General features: G+C 44.2%; 1 protein-coding gene across 1 annotated transcript in view; it reads right to left on the bottom strand.

Moving 5' to 3' along the window:
- RSBN1L (round spermatid basic protein 1 like) overlaps positions 1-19,137 on the bottom strand; it is a 128,764-nt gene that overhangs the window by 19,849 nt on the left and 89,778 nt on the right. Inside the window, exons 4-5 of the mRNA XM_075345197.1 lie at positions 12,952-13,089; positions 11,065-11,207 (exon numbers count right to left, since the gene is read on the bottom strand). Coding sequence (XP_075201312.1) covers positions 11,065-11,207; positions 12,952-13,089 — 281 coding nt within the window. The remainder of the gene's footprint in view (positions 1-11,064; positions 11,208-12,951; positions 13,090-19,137) is intronic.

Here is a 19,137-nt window from a genome sequence, read left to right as displayed (position 1 = left end):
CCAATGTCTAAAGCTGGGTTTACACACTGCAACATCTCAAACGACATCGCTGTAACGTCACCGGTTTTGTGACGCAATAGCGATGTTGTTTGCGATGTTGCAGTGTGTGAATCCTATCAGCGACCTGGCCCCTGGTGTGAAGTTGTAATCGTTACAAATCGTTCAGGACCATTCCTAGGTCCTTTGTTTCCCGCTGTGCAGCATGAAGTTTCAGTGTGTGAAGCCTTTTCAGCGACTTTGTTAGCAACTTCCCTTTCAAAAGGCTGCTTATCAACGTCCCCAACAACCAGCTAGGTCGTTCTGCAGGTCCGGATCGCTGTTGAGTTGTTGGCCAGGTTTGCCTGTTTGAACGCTCACCAGAGACTTAGCAGAGACATAGGGAGGTCGCTATTGCGTCACCAAACCGGTGACGTTACAGCGATGTCCTTTGCGATGTTGCAGCGTGTAAACCCAGCTTTACTGGGGACAAGCAGCATGACGTCAGCACTCCCTCACTGTCAACAAGCAGGGAGACTTCTGATTAACTCCAAGTTCTGCAACCCTAAAACAAACTGTCAACGTCATTAACAACTATTTTCAGCATAATGAATAACAAGGAGCTGTGGTACTGACAATATGGCCACCACAGAGCTGATATCATCATCAAGTCTTTTCTAAGATTACATGAAGAGGTGGAAGGATTTGCTCAAGTCTACTCTACATCCGCAGAAGATCTTTGATTAGTTCTCAAAGGTGTTTGGAACAACCTCCTTGCTGAGTTTCTTTGCGGAAAAAGCTGTGTGCAAGTGTACCTAGAAGAAATGATGCAGTTTTGAAAGCAAAAGGGTTGTAGCTCAAAATAGTGATTTGATTTAGATTTCGCTTTTATTAAATTCACATTGCATTTTACTCATTGACCACATAAACTATTACACTTCTATTTGTGAAAGCATTCGCAGTTTGCAGCATTTTTACACACCTAAAATATTTGCACAGTATTGTATGTAGTAGAGCCTGAGGGGAAGTGAGTTTTAGACATTAAAAAAAAAAAAAAAATTAATTAAGGTTTAACCCCTTCACGACCTTTGACGGATCTAGCCGTCATGGTGCCCTGGTACTTAAAAACCCATGACGGATACATCCGTCATGGCGGAATCGCGGCACCAGAGCACCGGGCACCGCCATCGGTTTTAAAAAACTGTAGATTCGGGAAGGAGAGGACTTGTACCTGACCTCAGGAAAGGTGGTGTCTCCTTCCCGGACCTACGGAGGCTGTGATTGGCTGACGAACGCCGCTCAGCCAATCACAGCCAGTGTTATGTTTCAGCCATTGAAAATGGCTGAAGCATTGAAATCCAGCTATGTCAGTGCAGCTGCAGCACTGGCCATTGGCTGGAGCTCAGTGTGCTTTACTGCACCCGCCCCCAGCTCTGATTGGAGAGATCGGCCTTGTGACCCATCTCTCCAAGCAGCACCGTGCATCTGGGACCGGGTGAGCTCGCTGTAGGAGATCGCTCTCCTTAGCTTCTCCCTCCGTGGAATCTGAGGAGATCGATCCCTGCTTGCGCCCATCTGAGAGTCACAGCCCCCGATCCACCGCTGCCCTGCTCCATGTGCTTCGCCCCTGCTCTCCCGCTGCGCCCCTGCATCTGACGCCGCTACTGTCCCCCTGCATGTGACGCCGCTACTTTCCGGCTGCGCCCCTGCATGTTACGCCGCTACTCAGCAGTAAGAAAGCAGTGGCGTCAGATGCATGGAGGCATCTGACGCCACTGCTCTCACGCTGCGCCCCCCCCTGCATCTGACGCCACTGCTTTCTTTCTGCTGCCTGCTTGCATCTGCCGCTCCACCGCCCCTGCATCTGCCGCTGCACTGTCCCCATCAGCTACTGCACTCTCCCCATCAGTCGCTCCACCGCCCCTGCATCTGCCGCCGCACTCTCCCCATCAGCCGCCGCACTCTCCCCATCAGCCGCCGCACTCTCCCCATCAGCCGCCGCACTCTCCCCATCAGCCGCCGCACTCTCCCCATCAGCCGCCGCACTCTCCCCATCAGCCGCCGCACTCTCCCCATCAGCCGCCGCACTCTCCCCATCAGCCGCCGCACTCTCCCCATCAGCCGCCGCACTCTCCCCATCAGCCGCCGCACTCTCCCCATCAGCCGCCGCACTCTCCCCATCAGCCGCCGCACTCTCCCCATCAGCCGCTGCACCGCCCCTGCATCTGCCAATGTACTCTCCCCATCAGCCACTGCACTCTCCCCATCAGCCGCTCCACCGCCCCTGCATCAGCCGCCGCACTCTCCCCATCAGCCGCCGCACTCTCCCCATCTGCCGCTGTCCCCCTGCATCTGCCGCTTCGCCCCTGCATCTGCCACCTCACTCCCCCATCAGCCTCTGCGCCCCTCCCTGATCTGCTGCCTGCTCTCTCCCATCCCCTTAATCCTCTGCCCCCTCTCCCCCCTCCCGGATCTGCTGCAATCCTGCTGCCTAGATCCATTCTGTAAGGTAGCTATCCCCAATCTCACCTCCCACTCCCATTCCACCCTTCCCCTCGCCCCCCCCTTCCTCCGCCGCTCCTCCATCCACCGCCCCCTCTCCCATCCTCCACCGCCCCCTCCCATCTTCCGCCGCGCCCCCTATCCCATCCTCCGCTGCTCCTGCATCCGTTGCGCCCTCTTCTATCCTCCATCCATCTTTTTTCCATCCCACCTAGTCCCTCCCCTTTTTGCAGCACATTCGTGCATTCATCCTAATATTTTTTATGTAAACTAAGAAAGATATACAAATAAACTTAGTGTAGGGCCAGTAAAATTATACTGTAGTAATCGTCAACTACAGTATTTTTTACTGAATATTGTAAGGGTCAGCCCAGTGCCACATGTGAGAGCGATGCACAAGCCTCACTCCGCATCATCCGGCACGGTCGCTCTCTTCCAGACAGGAGTGTGCGGCTGTGTCGGGTGATGTGATGTGAGATTTGTGCATTGCTCTCACGTGTGGCACTTGCTTTAGTGTCAGTTGCAGGCGCTCATTATATATATATATATATATATATATATATATATATATATATATATATATATATATATATATATATATATATATATATATATATATATATATATATATATATATATATATATATATATATAGTTTTTTTTTTACTGACGTCTGTATTATTTATTTTGCCAAACTAATATTTCTTTGTAGGGGGGGGGTCTAGTTTCCAACATGGGGTCACATGTGGGGGAGCTCCACTGTTTGGGCACATCAGGGGGATCTCCAAACGCAACATGGTGCGGCTAACAATTCCAGCTAATTTTCCATTTAAAAAGTCAAATGACGCTCCTTCCCTCTGGAGCTCTGCCGTGCGCCCAAACAGTGGTTTTCTGCCACATATGAGGTATCAGCGTACTCAGAACAAATTGCCCAACAAATTTTGCGGTCCATTTTATCCTGATACCCCTGTAAAAATTAAAAAATTGAGCCTAAAATAACATTTTTGTGGGAAAAAAAAAAAGTACTTTTTTGTTTTTATGCCTCAATGTATGAAGCACGTGAGGGTTCAAAGTGCTCATTACCCATGTAGATTTATGCCATGGGGGTCTAGTTTCCAAAATGAGGTCACTTGTAGGGGAGCTCCATTGTTTAGGCACCTCAGCGGGTCTCCATACGCAACATGGCGTACGCTAATAATTCCAACCAATTTTGATGTGAAATGGCGCTCCTTCTCTTCTGAGCCCCGCCGTGTGCCCAGACAATTACTTTCCACCACATATGAGGTATCTGTGTACTCAGGAGAAATTACACAATACATTTTATGGTGCATTTTTTTCTGATACCCTTGTGGAAAAAAAAGCTACCTGGTTGAAAGAACAATTTCATGGTAAAAAAAAAATATATATATTTTCACGGCTGAACATTCTAAACTTTTGTGAAGCCTCCAGGGGTTCAAAGTGTTAAGTAAACATCTAGATAAATTCAATGAGGGGTCTAGTTTCCAAAATGGGGTCACTTGTGGGGGAGCTTTAATGTTTAGGCACCTCAGGGGGTCTCCAAACACAACATGACATCCACTAACGATTCCAGACAATTTTGCGTTTGAAAAGTCAAATGTCGCTCTTTGCCTTCAGAGCCCTGCTGTGCGCCCAAACATTTGATTTCCACCACATAAGAGGTATCTGTGTACTCAGGAGAAAATGCACAATACATTTTATGTTGCAATTTTTCCTGATACGCTTGTGGAAAAAAAAGCTACCTGGTTGAAGTAACAATTTCGTGGTAATTTTTTTTTTTTTATTTTCACGGCTCAAAGTTCTTAACTTTTGTGAAGCCCCCAGAGGTTCAAAGTGCTCAATAAACATCTAGATAAATTCCATGAGGGGTCTAGTTTCCAAAATGGGGTCACTTGTGGGGGAGCTCCATTGTTTAGGCACTTCAGGGGGTCTCCAAACGCAACATCGCATCTGCTAATTATTCCAGACAATTTTGCTTTCAAAATTCAAATGATGCTCCTTCTCTTCCGAGCCTTGCCGTGCGCCCAAACAATTGATTTCCCCCACATATGAGATATCGGTGTACTCAGGAGAAATTGCACAATTAATTTTATGGTGCATTTTTCCTGATACCCTTGTGAAAATGCAAAATTTTATGGCTAAAGTAACATTTTTGTGTAAAAAAGTTAAATTTTCATTGTTTTCCTTCCACATTGCTTTGGTTGCTGTAAAGCTCCTAAAGGGTTAATAAACTTTTTGGATGTAGTTTTGAGCAGTGTGAGGGGTGCAGATTTTAGAATGGGGTCACTTTTGGGTATTTTCTGTCACCTAGGTCTCTCAAAGTCACTCCAAATGTGATGTGGTACCTAAAAAATTTTTTTTGTAAATTTTGTTGGAAAAATGAAAAATTGCTGATGAACTTTGAACCCCTCTAACTTCCTAACGGAAAAAAAATTTGTTTCGAAAATTGCGCTGGTGTAAAGTAGACAAGTGGGAAATGTTATATAGTAACTATTTTGTGTGACATATCTCACAGATTTATGGGCATAAAATTTTCAAAATTTTCGCCAAATTCCCAAAATTTTCACAAATAAACGCAAAAAATATCGGCCTAAATTTACCATTGACATGAAGTACAATATGTCACGAAAAAACAATCTCAGAATTGCCAGGATCCGTTGAAGCGTTCCAGAGTTATAACCTGTCAAAGTGACACTGGTCAGAAATGTAAAAAATGGCCAGGTCTTTAAGGTGAAAACAGGCTGGGGGCTGAAGGGGTTAAAGACCTCAATGGAGGTTTATGGCTTTTGTATTCTGGATATATTTGTCAGTGTCTCATTTCATTTGTTTGCCCCCAGAACTACCCTGGATTTTAGGCTCGAAGAATTTCTGGCACAAGTTAAAGCAAATTGTCCAGACAATCTCTTCAAATCAAAAAGGACACCAGATAAAAAAATGCATAAGGCTACTTTCACACATCCGGTTTGAGCCCTGCGGCTCAATCCGGCTGTGAAAACTATGCAACGGATGCGGTGAAAACACCGCATCCTTTGCATCAGTTTTTACATGCGGCCGGTCCGGTTTTTTCCGGTTGCGGCATGCTACTGAGCATGCGCAGTGGAAAATACCGCATGCGGCGACCGGATGCGGTTTTTTTCCGCATCGCGCCGCATCCGGCCTCCATAGGGATGCATTGAAAAATGCGCCGCAGCGGCCGGATGCGGCGCGATGCGGTGTTTTTTGCCGGAGCAAAAAACGTTGCAGGGTACGTTCGATCCGGCCGCCGCATCGGCTAAATCTGCCGCATGCGGCAAAAACCGGACCGAACGCAAGCCCCTACGGCACAATGCGGCACTAATGTAAGTCAATGCAAAAAAAAACCGCAATCGGCGTTACAAAAGCCGGTTGCGGTTTTTCTGCAGAACGCCGTATTGTGCCGCAGAGCAAAAATCCGGATGTGTGAAAGTACCCTAAGGCTGCTTTCACACATTCGGTTTTTGCTGAGCGGCACAATACGGCGCTTTGCAGAAAAAATGCAACCATTTTTTTTTTTCTTGACGCCGGTTGCGGTTTTTTCTGCATAGACATGCATTAGCGCTGTATTGTGCCGCATGGCCTTGCATTGCATCCGTTTTTTGACGCATAGGTTTTTGAGCCGGATTGAGCCGCACTGCAAAACCCGGATGTGTGAAAGCAGCCTAAGAGCTAACCATTTGACACCCAGCAACTATAGAGCATGGGGTCTGTTTTAACCCCTTCACGACCAGACGATTTTTCACTTTCCACTTTTTCGCCATTCTTTTTCCCAACAGCCACAACCTTTTTATTTTTCAGTCACTATGGTCATGTGAGGGCTCATTTTTTGCGGAATGAGCTGTACTTTTTAAAAGAAACCATAAGTTTTACCATAAAGTGCACTGGAAAACGGCAAAAAAATTCCAAATGTGGAAAAACTGCAAAAAAAGCACGATAGCACTATTGTTTGAGATATTTTATTCACTGTGTTCACTATATCGGAAAACTGATGTGTCGCTGTGATGCCTCAGGTCAGTGCGAGTTCGACACCAAACATGCATAGGTTTTCTTTTATACAAGGGGGTTAACAAAAATAAGAAGTTTGTCCGAAAAAAGTGGCGTACGTTTTACGCCATATTCCGTGACCCGTAGCGTTCTCATTTTTCGGGATCTATGGCTCAGTGACTGCTTATTTTTTGCGTCTCAGGCTGCCGGTTTTTAACTACCATTTTTGCGCAGATGCTATGTGTTGATCGCCTGTTATTACATTTTGTGCAAAATTTGTGGCGACCAAAAAATGTACCTTTTGGCGTTTGGAATTTTTTTTGCCGCTACGCAGTTTACCAGATTAATTGATTTTATATTGTGATAAATCGGGCATTTCTGAACACGGCAGTACCAAATGTGTGTATATTTTTTATTTTTTTAACCCTTTAATTTCCAATGGGGCGAAAGGGGGGTGATTTGAACTTAAGGTTTTTTGTTTTTTTTTTAAACTTTTTTTTTTAACTTTTTTTTTATTTTACTAGTCCCCCTAGGGGGCTATAGGGTCATTCCATGTCAAGTGAACCAGTGGTCCCCACTCGACCTTCTCTGATTTTGCTGAAAATTTATAAGGATGTACATGTATGTTTTAAAAGAGGTTCTGTAAATTTTTAGGGCCAGATCTCAAATACATTGGGCACTGTTGACCTTTTACTGGAGGGTCCACCAAGCCTGCGGCTTCAGCTAAGAGGATTTTGCAAACTTTGGCACATAGCCATTAGAGTTCTATACTGGCTATGATGCTGAAATTTGGCATACCATACTAGCTCAACTTTTGCTGCTAAACACGATAAAATTATGACCGGCTATGACAACAAAATATTTCAGCCGCAATTTTGTGTCAAAGTAGCTTGTAAAACACCTCGCATAAAATTTATGCCTAACTTTGCCCATATATAACTCAAGACCAAAAACCAATAGTAACTGGTGCTTTGCCCTGTACACCAAACATCTACATGACTTGGCATTGCTGCAATATCACGGTCAAAGCATATGTATTTGTGGAAATATTCACACCCACATATGATGTAAAACTAAAAAAAAACCGAATTTTACCTATTTTTAGGTCAATTTTCTCAAAAAGGGTTCCCCTAAAATATATTAATTCTGATATCATTAGAAACAGCACATTTTTCTCTACAAGGATCATTAGGTTTTTTTTGGAGTCTCTCAGTTTAAGAAAAATGCCCCTGAACTTGGTGTTATTTATGCGTGTAATGCATTGATTTTGTGTTTGATTTTCAGATTCTTATCACGTTACAGAGTTGTATTGTTGCTAGCAATATCTATTATAATCAAAAACCTATAAACCTTTTTATTTATGAAAAGTTATTGACTAATAATAATAACTAATAATAACTAATCAGTGATTGCTCACGACATGACACAGTTGCAGTCCACACTTTAACAGTAATTGTGGAGTATCTCAAGACTCATCTATGGGATTCGTCATATCCACTACTTCAGCGATGGATCTGCAGCCCAGTACAAAAATATCAAAATTTTTCTCAACTTGTGCCACCACAATGCTGATTTCAATATCAGCGCTGAATGGAATTTTTTTGGTACCAGTCATGGAAAGTCGCCCTGTGATGGGATTGGAGGGACAGCAAAGAGGTTGGCAGCTCGTGCCAGTCTTTAATGCCCAACTGAAAACCAAATACTGACCCCGGTGGATTTATTCAACTTTTGCAACGAGCAACTGCATGGAATCAAGGTTTTTTTTGTTCCAAAAGAAAAAATTGACAAGAGGAAAGGTTAAAAGATGGACATACAATTGCTGGAACAAGAGAAAATCACCAGTTTGTGCCAATTGATGACAAAAAGATTGGCATTTCAAGGGTGTGAAATGAACCATCATCTTTCATTGCCCATGTAGATAGATCTGTCAGATCAGAAATGCCTTTTGTGCCAATTGCAAACCTCCAGCCAGGGCAATACATTGCCTGCATTTACGATAGGAACTGGTGGATTGGAAATATTTCTGAAATTTCAGTCGACGACCATGATGCATTAATAAATTTTATGCATCCTAATGGAGCAGCTAGCTTCTTTCACTGGCCTGTGAGAAATGATACATGCTGGATTCCCGAGCAGTCGATCATTGCAATAATTCCAGCACCAGCTGCAACAGCAATGGGCCGACAATACAGCTTCTCTGAACGCATTATGTTGCAAATTCAGCAACAATTCCAGACCACTTAGACTGAACATTATGGCTTGGGAACCAACAAAAGATGCCTAATATTAGGCTTGGGATCCTAGGCAAAGACACCCACCCTCAGGCTTCGGAACCCGCGATAAAGAGACCGCCCGCGACTTGCCTTGCACGGCTATCGGCCATGGCTCCTAGGCGATGGGGCTGCCAATTCTCGAAAGACAGCATTATTACAATTCTTAATAGGATTATAATACCAATTCTTAGGGAATTGGTTGTGGTATAACCACCATGGACCAACGCAAGGGTTTGCGTAGTGCAGTTACCATTCATTGCGTATAGATAAATAACACCATGTTCAGTGGCATTTTTCTTTTCTTAAACTGAGAGACTCAAAAAAAAACAAACAAAAAAAACAAAAAAAAACAAATGATCCTTGTAGAGAAAAATGTGCTCTTTATGATATCAGAATTGATATATTTTAGAGGTACCCTTTTTGAGAAATTTGACCTAAAAATAGGTAAAATTCGTTTTTTTAAGTTTGTCATCATATGTGGGTGTGAATATTTCCACAAATGCATACGCTTTGACCGTGATATTGCAGCAATGCCAAGTCATGTAGATGTTTGGTGTACAGGGCAAGGTCACCAGTTACTATTGGTTTTTGGTCTTGAGTTATATATGGGCAAAGTTAGGCATAAATTTTATGCGACGCATTTTACAAGCTACTTTGACACAAAATTGCGGCCGAAATATTGTTTTGTCATAGCCGTTCATAATTTTATCGTGTTTAGCAGAAAAAGTTGAGCTAGTATGCCAAATTTCAGCATCATAGCCAGTATAGAACTCCAATGGCTATGTGCCAAAGTTCGCAAAATCCTCTTAGCTGAAGCCGCAGATCTGGCCCTAAAAATTTACAGAACCTCTTTTCAAACATACATGCACATCCTTATACATTTTCAACAAAATCAGAGAAGGTCGAGTGGGGACGATTTTTAAAACTGGTCCACTTGATGTGGAATGACCCTATATGGATCAACAATCCAATCGCTCTGCCATATCTGCTGATCACAGTTATACAGCTGTAAACAGCAGATATGCTCATTTTCTGCCTCACTCAGCTCTGGGTCGGGTGAAACCGAAAGTAATTCATGTGAGCTACAGGAGGCCTCATATGACCCTGTGCTACCATGACAACAACCGGATGTCACGTGATCACGTCACGTGACTTCCGGTATCGGCCAATAAATAAATATTTACCGCCGATGCAGTTATAATGGCGCTGTCACGTATTGACAGCGCCATTTAAGGGGTTAAACAGCACGAGCAGATAACGATTCTGCTCGTGCCTCGCAGGCACACATCTCAGCCATGAAAATCAGCTGAGATGAGCGCAGATCGCGGCAAGCTGCCGGCAGCTGACCGCGGGCAGTAACACTATAACCGCTAGGATGTAATATTACTGCCCGTGGTCGTTAAGGGGTTAATTAATGAGATCCATGCACAATGCTCAACTAAAGGCTTTTACATTGCTCTAGGGTCTCTCCACGTCCGGGCAAGCCATTTAAAGGGAACCGGTCATCGAATCCATGCTACCCCAACCACAGGCATCACGAACCAGACACTGGCTGTGTGACAGCAGTGAGGTATCCAATTCTGCAACACTGCAGCATTACTGCAACAGAAACATACTTGGGTAAATTGGCCCGGATCTGCGCATTTGTTACCTGATTACTTCAATGCGGTCCCCGGCCAGCTTCTACTACTCATCCCCAATGTCTGATAGGTCGCCCTCTCTCTCTCTCTCTCTCTCTCTCTCTCTCTCTCTCTATCTATCTCTCTCTCTATCTATAGATAGAAATTGGACCTTCCGTAGCCAACATTTTGGTTAGGTGGGAGATCATCCGCTACAGATTCTCTCAAAACCCAGGGACTCTCAATTAAGCCTAGCATGTATGGAGGAGTGGGGACAGACCACCATCTCATGTATGGCCAGCTGTAGGAATAGGAAAATAGCGAGTAACATTCTTCTGATCAAGATGGAATCCAAATTCCCTGTGCGGGCAGCTTTTTTTTTCCATTCAGAGATTTTAGGCTTTACAAATAGTAGCTGTGAAGAGGATACAACTATTAATTCCCAGAAATCGCTACTGTACCTAAAAGGAGAAATTCTGGAAATCACACATTCCTGACTACATTTATGTTTCTACATTAAATACTAGCCAGATAGATAAAATAGAGTCTGACCCTATGTGGTGAGCAGGAAAGGAAGGCTCGGTGATGCTTTATATGCGGAGAGGGAAAGAACAGTTTTTACAAGGGGCCAGTTTTGCACCATACACACAGGTATCACACACACTGGGGTATATTACCTTTTTCTTTTAAAAGGAGACTTTGGCATATCAGTGACCGGGATCATCTGCTCCCCTGGGCGCACCCACATTATCGGGCCATCGTCACTCTCTTTGCGGCTCTTTAGCTCAAGGCTTGAGTGAGTCCCCCAAGGCAAAGTGCGCTGTCAGTCAAGGGAAAGTTGACAGTCAGTTTCTATACATTTGCTGTTAAACATGAAATCATACATTAGCAAACCGGTATCTGTAGAATGACACAAAGTGGAAATATGTCCTATTTCTATAGGACACATAAAATAAACAGCATGTATAACTCCCCGACCTAGTGTCTCCCACCCCAATACCCTGTAAATGGTAAGCCTGCGAGGGCAGGGTCCCCACCTCCGTGACCGCTTATTGTATTATCTGTATGGAAACTCTTCACATGTACACAGCCGTGAAATTTACATTGCTTTAAAGATAATAAAACGAATAAATACTACTACTAAAGCTAGTAATACATAAACAACAATAATAATGGCTAGGTAATCCCAGGACTGTCAGGCTGAAAGTGCTTAGCTCCTTCATATAACAGAATAGCAGGTGGTATGCACTGAAAAGGAAAAGGGATTTCCCAATACACACATTATAGAGCTGTGTATGATCGGCAGGAGTTACTGATGGAGAGGACACAGTTGGGCCTGTGCAATGCTGGTCACTTATCCAGTTAGAGGATATAGCAATTACTGCAGCATTTAAGTGGTTAGGCAGAGAAAGGGGGTCCCCGTCAGCATACTGGCCCCCCGCAGCTAAATCACAAGCAGAGGCCTGTAAATGCTCCATAGATTTGTCATGTGTAAAAGCCTATTGGATAAAACACCCACAATCGTACACATCTGTAATGACCAGTATGATGAAATGCACATATTCATCGCACACCGTGAATGCTGGTAACCAATACCCGCCGTGGCCAATTACAGTTTTTGATTTTCCTCGCCTTCTCAGCCATAACTTATTTTTCTGTCCATATAGGCATATGACGGCTTGTTTTTTTGTGGGAGGAGTTGAACTTTCAAAAGACATAATTCATTTTAACATATAATGTGCTGGCAAATGGAGAAAAAATTACAGGAGTGGTGAAATTCTGACATTGTTTTCTAAGGAATTGTTTTTAAGGCGCACATTATGTGGTGAAAGTGGCCTGGCTAAATGATTCGCCTCATCCGTACAGAAGAAACTCCATGGTGACCCACCCTTCCACCCCTGTCAAAATAACCCATTGGCACGCTGTGCCAGTGTCACAGGACTGCTGGTGTGCGCACAGAATGGCATGGCCCCTATAGTGGCACTGGGTAATTCCACTGCATATACCCGCTACCAACTTGTGCCGTTAAGTATGGTGGATTTCAGTAAGGGGTTAAATAAAAGTAATATTTGATCAGGCAAAAAACAAGCCCTCATTTCATAACACAGAAAAGTATAAAAGAACAGCCATTTCAGTAAGTAATAAACTAGGCCTCAGCTTTAAACCTGACAGCGGATGCCATACTGCCCAACCCACGGGCAGCATGTTTCAGGCACTGGCTGTACAATGTCAGGTATGTATGACTCCAACGCTGTGGCGTGTCCCATAATAACGTACTTTAATAGCTGCTGGGGACCGCGATCACACTGCAGACTAGTAGGACAGGCAGGTCCCCAGCGGATTTTCCCCACCTGCAGCCCTGGATTGACAGGTCTTGGCCTATACACCACAACTGTCCATCCACATGTTGTATTATTGCGGCTCAGCTCTATTCAAACTAATGGGGATAAGAGGCAATGTCAGTCACAGCCCATTAACAGGTGTGGCGCCATTTCTAATCCTGTACAACACCTGTAAGGACATGGTAGGTAAGAGGGGATGAAAATAACATGCGGTTCTCTTACCTTTAGGAAAGGAGACTCTTCTAACATGTCCAGGAATTCTGGGAAGTAATCCCCTACTTCCTCGTCAACTGCTCCCACTAGGCTGATTTGCCTCATTGCCCCTGCTCTGTAAGTACCATGAGAGTACGTCCTCTTTACCTGCAAAATAAAAATCCCTATGAGACAGGGCTGGATATATCCCAACAGCTGGGCATCCACGACCGGAGCAATGTGAGGTCTATAGAAAAAGTACGGAGGAAAGAAAAAGCAGCACTCATCATAAGGGTACTGAATCTTTACTTATGTATAGCAAATACGGCCTCTACTATACAGCAGGAGGAAGCTGGTGCACATAGGCGATGGCAGTTTAGCGCCACCCTGCGCTTTCAGGCCTATGCACCTTCTTAGTGCAGTCACATTTATGTGCAAAGCTCTTGCTCAGATGAGTGAAGTTAAAAAGGAATGAATTAAAAACAGCTTTTATTAGGCTAATGTCAAAACATTATGTCAATTATAGAAATACACCGTTTTTTTCCTTTAGACCTAGGGCTCAGCTTGCATTAGTGTGAATGATCCATTTTGCCTCATCGCATAAGTAACTTACGTATCGCCCCCTTGTGGAAGTACATGTGCGGTGTGTAATCCTGCAAGACAGGATCATCACATCACCACCATGCTGGGTACGTACAGACTCATCTGGGAGAATTGGTTTCATAGCTATTTACCGTATTTTTCGGACCATAAGACGCACTTTTTTCCCCCCAAATGTTGGGGGAAAGTGGGGTGTGCGTCTTATGGTCTGAATGTAAGGCTGCGTGGAATGAGGGTGCTGCGGTGGAGCGGGTCATCGGGGGCATGAGCAGGCTGCAGCAGCGCCTGCCGTGACTACGTGGACCCGCTCATTTAATATGCACGCCCATCCTTCCGCCCATCATCTCTCAGCGCTGACAGGTGGGCGAGATGATGGGCGAGGGATAAACAGCCGGCCCACAAGATCACCCCTGGCAACTACAGCCTGGAGTGATCATGTGCGGCTGTATTTACTGCCCCCCCGTGCATCATCATCAGCGCGGGTTGCAGTGAATCAGTACACTCACCTGTCCCCGTTCCCCTGCAGTACCGCGTTCTCCTACTGGCTGCCGCTGAGTGGAGCCATCCCCGTTCCCCTGCAGCACTGCGATCGCCTCCTGTCTGTGCGGCGGCCGCTGAGTGGAGACTAGAGGTGCGCACAGCGATTACGTCATCGCTGTGTGCACGTGTCCACACGCAGCCGCCGGCAGCCAGGAGATCGCGGTACTGCAGGGGAACGGGGACGGCTCCACTAAGCGGCGCTGCCACTGACACAGACGGGAGGAGGAGCGGTGCTGGAGGGAGTGAGGTGAGGTAAGGCGAGTATGAACGTTTATTTTTTTTATGTGCCACAGCATAGGGGTGTATAGCAGGATGGGGGTATATTATGAGCAAGGATGGGGGTATATGAGCAGGATGGGGGTATATAATGTATATACAAGGCATGAGAATCATTACCAGGATGGGGTACCTTAGTAGAGAATTTGGGGACATTAACCCCATAACAGTGTCAGCAGCAGATCCTCGCCCCATAACAGTGTGTCATGACTCCATTTTTTGCTTAAAATTGTATTTTTCTATTTTCCTGCTCTAAAACCAGGGTGCGTCTTATAGTCCGAAAAATACGGTAATAAACTCCTTTAGTGTGACTGCTAATGGGCGAATATTTTTCCCATATAGTATGGCCCACATGGGCAGAACACGACAAACCAAATAGCTTGTTTTGCCACGTATAGATTCTTTTACACAAGTTTTTATTCCTCCCATATTTATCAGTTAATGTTGGACAATATTTGCAGTTTCCCCATTTATATTCCCTTTTGGGGGATTGCAACATATACAGTCATCAGATTCATGACTACTATTGAACCCGCTTTTTATTATTTCCTTTCAAGTTACAATGGCGCTTATATGTAACGACTGGTTTCTCTTGGCTCATTTTAATTTAGACTCATTCTCTTAAAAGCCAATTCTGGTTAATCGTAGATTTTATAAAAACGATCCATAGGACTAGGTCTTAAAGTAAAACAACAATTACCTTTTTTTGGGTCTTTTATCATTATTGTTTTCTAATACCTCATTAAAGGCCTCATCTATTTCTTTTTTGGAATAACCTTGTTGTAATAACTAGAGATGGGCAAATCTGCAGATATTCAGGACCGGCAGGGTCCAACCGGATTTAAAAAAGAAAAAACCCCAGTTCGGGTCCAGAATTAATCCAGAATATCTGTCAATCCTCATATAAATCTATGGAGACCCAAATCTACAGCTTTTGACTAGGAGATGCAGGTCCTCACCGGTGGGGTAAAGGGTAATGTGGGAATCTCCAGCTGTGACCACGGATAAATTGTGTGACATCACCATTCGCAGCTGCAGCTCAGTCAGTCTCAGCCTGAAGCCACAGCGGGCAGTCATATTTTCTAATGTTCCCGTGCACTGTGACTTCAGTATGAAGCAAAGTCGGGATCATCATGGGACCTCGTGTGGATTATGTCAGACTTGCAGGGATGTTTTGGGGCTTAATCAATTGGAGGAAGGTGGTGTTTTTTTGTATATTTAATTTTTTTTTGGGTGTTTGTGTTTATTTCTTTTCACTTACAGATTAATAATGGGGAGAGGGTCTCCGACGCCTCCAAATATTAATCTAGGCCTTAGTATATTATATTACCCGATTGCCACTGCACCAGGGCAATCGGGATGAGCTGGGTAAAGTGCCGGTAATGTCAACAATTCAGGGAGGCTGCTATTTTTAGGCAATAACCATCAGTCTCTCCAGCTTTAGAATACCAGCCTCCCGCTGTCAGCTTTATCATAGCTGGGTAACAAAATTGGGGGAGGAGGGAACCACACGCCGGTTTCTTAAAATTATACAATTTTAATATTTATTTATTTTTTTTCATAAAGCTGCATGCAGTTCTTTTTATTTTGATACACAGCCAAGATAAGCACACAGCTCGGGGGTGCAGCCTGTAGCCGTATGCTTTATTTCTGCTGGGCATCATAATATGGGGGAGCCCTACATCAATTTATTTGTACACCACTATAGGGACACAGACAGCATGTGTGATTCCAAGTAGTCAGACACGCTGTCACACAGGATGGGGGAGCAGTCTGACCAACTAATCAGATGCCGGAACTGCCGGTGGGCGAGGAAAGCAGTGAATATGTATGAGAGTAATGAGTGGCCCTGGAAGTAGTGTTAGGCTGCTTTCACACATCCGGTTTGAGCCGTGCGGCTCAATCCGGCTGTGAAACCCATGCAACGGATGCGGTGAAAACACCGCATCCTTTGCATAAGTTTTTTACATGCGGCCCGTCCGGTTTTTGCCGCTTGCGGCATGCTACTGAGCATGCGCAGTGGCAAAAATCGCATGCGGCGGCCGGATGCGTTTTTTGCCGCATCGCGCCGCATTCGGCATCCATAGGGATGCATTGGGAAAAGCGCCGCATCAGCCGGATGCGGCGCGTTTTTTTTTTGCCGCACAAAAAAAACGTGCCAGGCAACGTTCCATCCAGCCGCCGCATCGGCTAAATCTGCCGCATGCGGCAAAAACTGGATGGAATGCAAGCCCATGCGGCAAAATGCGGCACTAATTAAAGTCTATGCAGGAAAAACGCAACCGGCAGCAAAAAAAAAAAAAAACGGTTGCGTTTTTCCTGCAAAGTGCCGGATTGTGACGCATAGCAAAAACCGGAGGTGTGAAAGCAGCCTCACAGGAAAAAAAAAAACTCAAATTCCCTGATCAACGTAGGGTTAAATTAACTAGCAGATATAGGGATAAGAAGTGAAATTATATGAAATATATGGGAATATAATCAGTTGGTCCGCGGCCAGCTGATACCCTGTATTACATTACTATCACTTTGTTATTTTAACGATAATCATTTAATTTGTATAATAAAGTTATATTTATAGGTCTTCAGTTCGGGTACCTATAATTGCCTTAGGGCAAACAGTGTGTACAGCTGCGCTGGAGACTCGGTAAGTATAACGTTCCTGCTTTATTCCTATTTTTATTTTTTTTTTAATTGGGTGGCTGGATCCGATGCACAAATACTTGGTATCCCACATTGATCCAGACTTTAACAGTCTGGGTTCGCCCATTACTAGACTAGTATCTATACATTAGACTTGAGTCAATTGGTGTGGTTGCAGTTTTGTTATAAAGACTGTTGAAGAACGCATATCTTTCAGTTCTGCATGCTGCTGTCAGAGGCACTTTGAAGTGACAGGTTTGCTTTCATTTCTTAGTAGATCATTCAGAGCCCCCGGATCCCATTCATAAAGACAGCTTTAGAAGGCAATGTGTGTCATGCCTGCCGCAAGGGAGCTTACTATATACTGTGTTGGAGAGTTCCAATGTCCTGTGTAACAGTAAGCAGTTACTTCCCTCTGCTGGTGGGTGCACACAGAAGCTTATGTGTAAGAGAATTGTGGTTGTAAATACATGCACTAGAATAGCTTGTGCTTCAGCAAAAAGCCGTTCCACTATCGTCCTGTGTCATGTACACACTTCTCAGCACGTCACATGGGTGTGACTGCAAGGGGTTAATCCATCTACTCATTCAATCTTGTATTTACCTTCAACTCAGGCTGCAAATGGAGCATGAACCACATCCCAATACAGCCCACACCCCCAAATACACAAGAAGCTGCCAACACTCGTCAAATGGAATGATGAATCCCCAAAATACGAATATGCACTACTGTCCAAGTGTCACAGAATCGCTGCGGATTCCGAGCCCAGACAAGGGCCAAACTTTATATAAATAGTACTGGGCTTAGAAAAATATATGTAAAGAGAAAAAATAAGGAAACCTAAAATAAAAAGGAGAAAACTGATAATCGCTAAAAGGTGTCAATGTATAGGTGCTCTTCTGCTACCCTAGGGGCAGGAGAACGAAGGAATACCCTCAGGCCTGGCTCACCACGAGCAAGTGAACCCCTTTCAATTGCACCAGTCTATTGCTCAGGTTTCCAGGATCGAGATGGATAGATGGGAGGGTTTGGAGTTATGTTGATGTTCCAGAACTAAGAAAAAGACTGATGCCACATCCTATCTTTCGAATATGAAACGTAGTAACAAAAAGGAGACAATTGCACACTGCATTGCTAAGATATGTGTAGCAATGAATATGGGAATATAGACATGCATTACTGCTATGAAAAACATGTAAAATTGAGATACTTAACACACAAAATTGGCCAGATCTTATGCGAGTCCCACAGCCAGCGGCAAGGAGAGTTAATTTTTGTTGGGTCCCTATCAAACGAATGCCTCACTTTGGGTAAAAAAAAAAAAAACAACTTACAATGTATGGGCGGACAGAAACCTGCAACTGTCTCCTTTTTGTTACTGTTTCATATTCAGTTTGCACCTGTTCACATCAGAAAGATAGGACGTGCCATCGGTTTTTCTTAGATTACAGGGTTATGCCTTCTGATTGCGCACTCCTGCTCTTCAGCTTCAGGCATTTTAATTCTTCATTTGCAGGTTTCTGTCCACCCATACATTATAGATTTTTTAACCCGAAGAAAGGCATTAGTTTGCTAGAAACCCAACAAAAATGAGGTTGTTGCATTGCCACTGGCTGTTGGGCTCACATAAAATCTGGCCAATTTTGCGTGCCAAGTATCTCAATGTTTACATGTTTTTTCATAGCAGTATTGCATTGTTCCACCTATCTTCGCACCGCAGTGTGCAAATGTCTCCTTAATGTTCCAGAATGTGATAGGACTTTGAGGTCAAGAGTAAATGTGGATTATTGTGTAGGGAAAAAAAATAAAAAGACATTCCTTGAAAATCCTTTGTCCATCTTTGGAGCAAAAAACAAAATACAAAAAAAAAAAAAAACCATAACAAAACATAAGGCCCAGTTTTATTTTTGGTGAAACACAGTAGTTCATTTTCTTGTATCCCCCATACTATAAAGGAGACGGGGATGTCCAGTTTGGATGACATATGTCAGTCTCGTCTGTCCTTCCTTTGTGAGTCATAACTTCACCTTATTTCCGTCCATAGCCGGAATAAGTACAGCCTGCAATAAAAGTTGGATGTTTTTATGGTCCTTTGTACAAAATATGGCTGCCAGACATCTATCCTAATGCCAATTTATTTGCTACAAGCGTAGGGGAAC

The sequence above is a fragment of the Anomaloglossus baeobatrachus genome, chromosome 4 (genome assembly GCF_048569485.1).
Source record: "Anomaloglossus baeobatrachus isolate aAnoBae1 chromosome 4, aAnoBae1.hap1, whole genome shotgun sequence".
Taxonomy (NCBI): Eukaryota; Metazoa; Chordata; class Amphibia; order Anura; family Aromobatidae; genus Anomaloglossus; species Anomaloglossus baeobatrachus.
The sequence above is the reverse complement of the archived record's forward strand: the minus strand, read 5'-3'. Positions and strand labels throughout refer to the sequence as shown.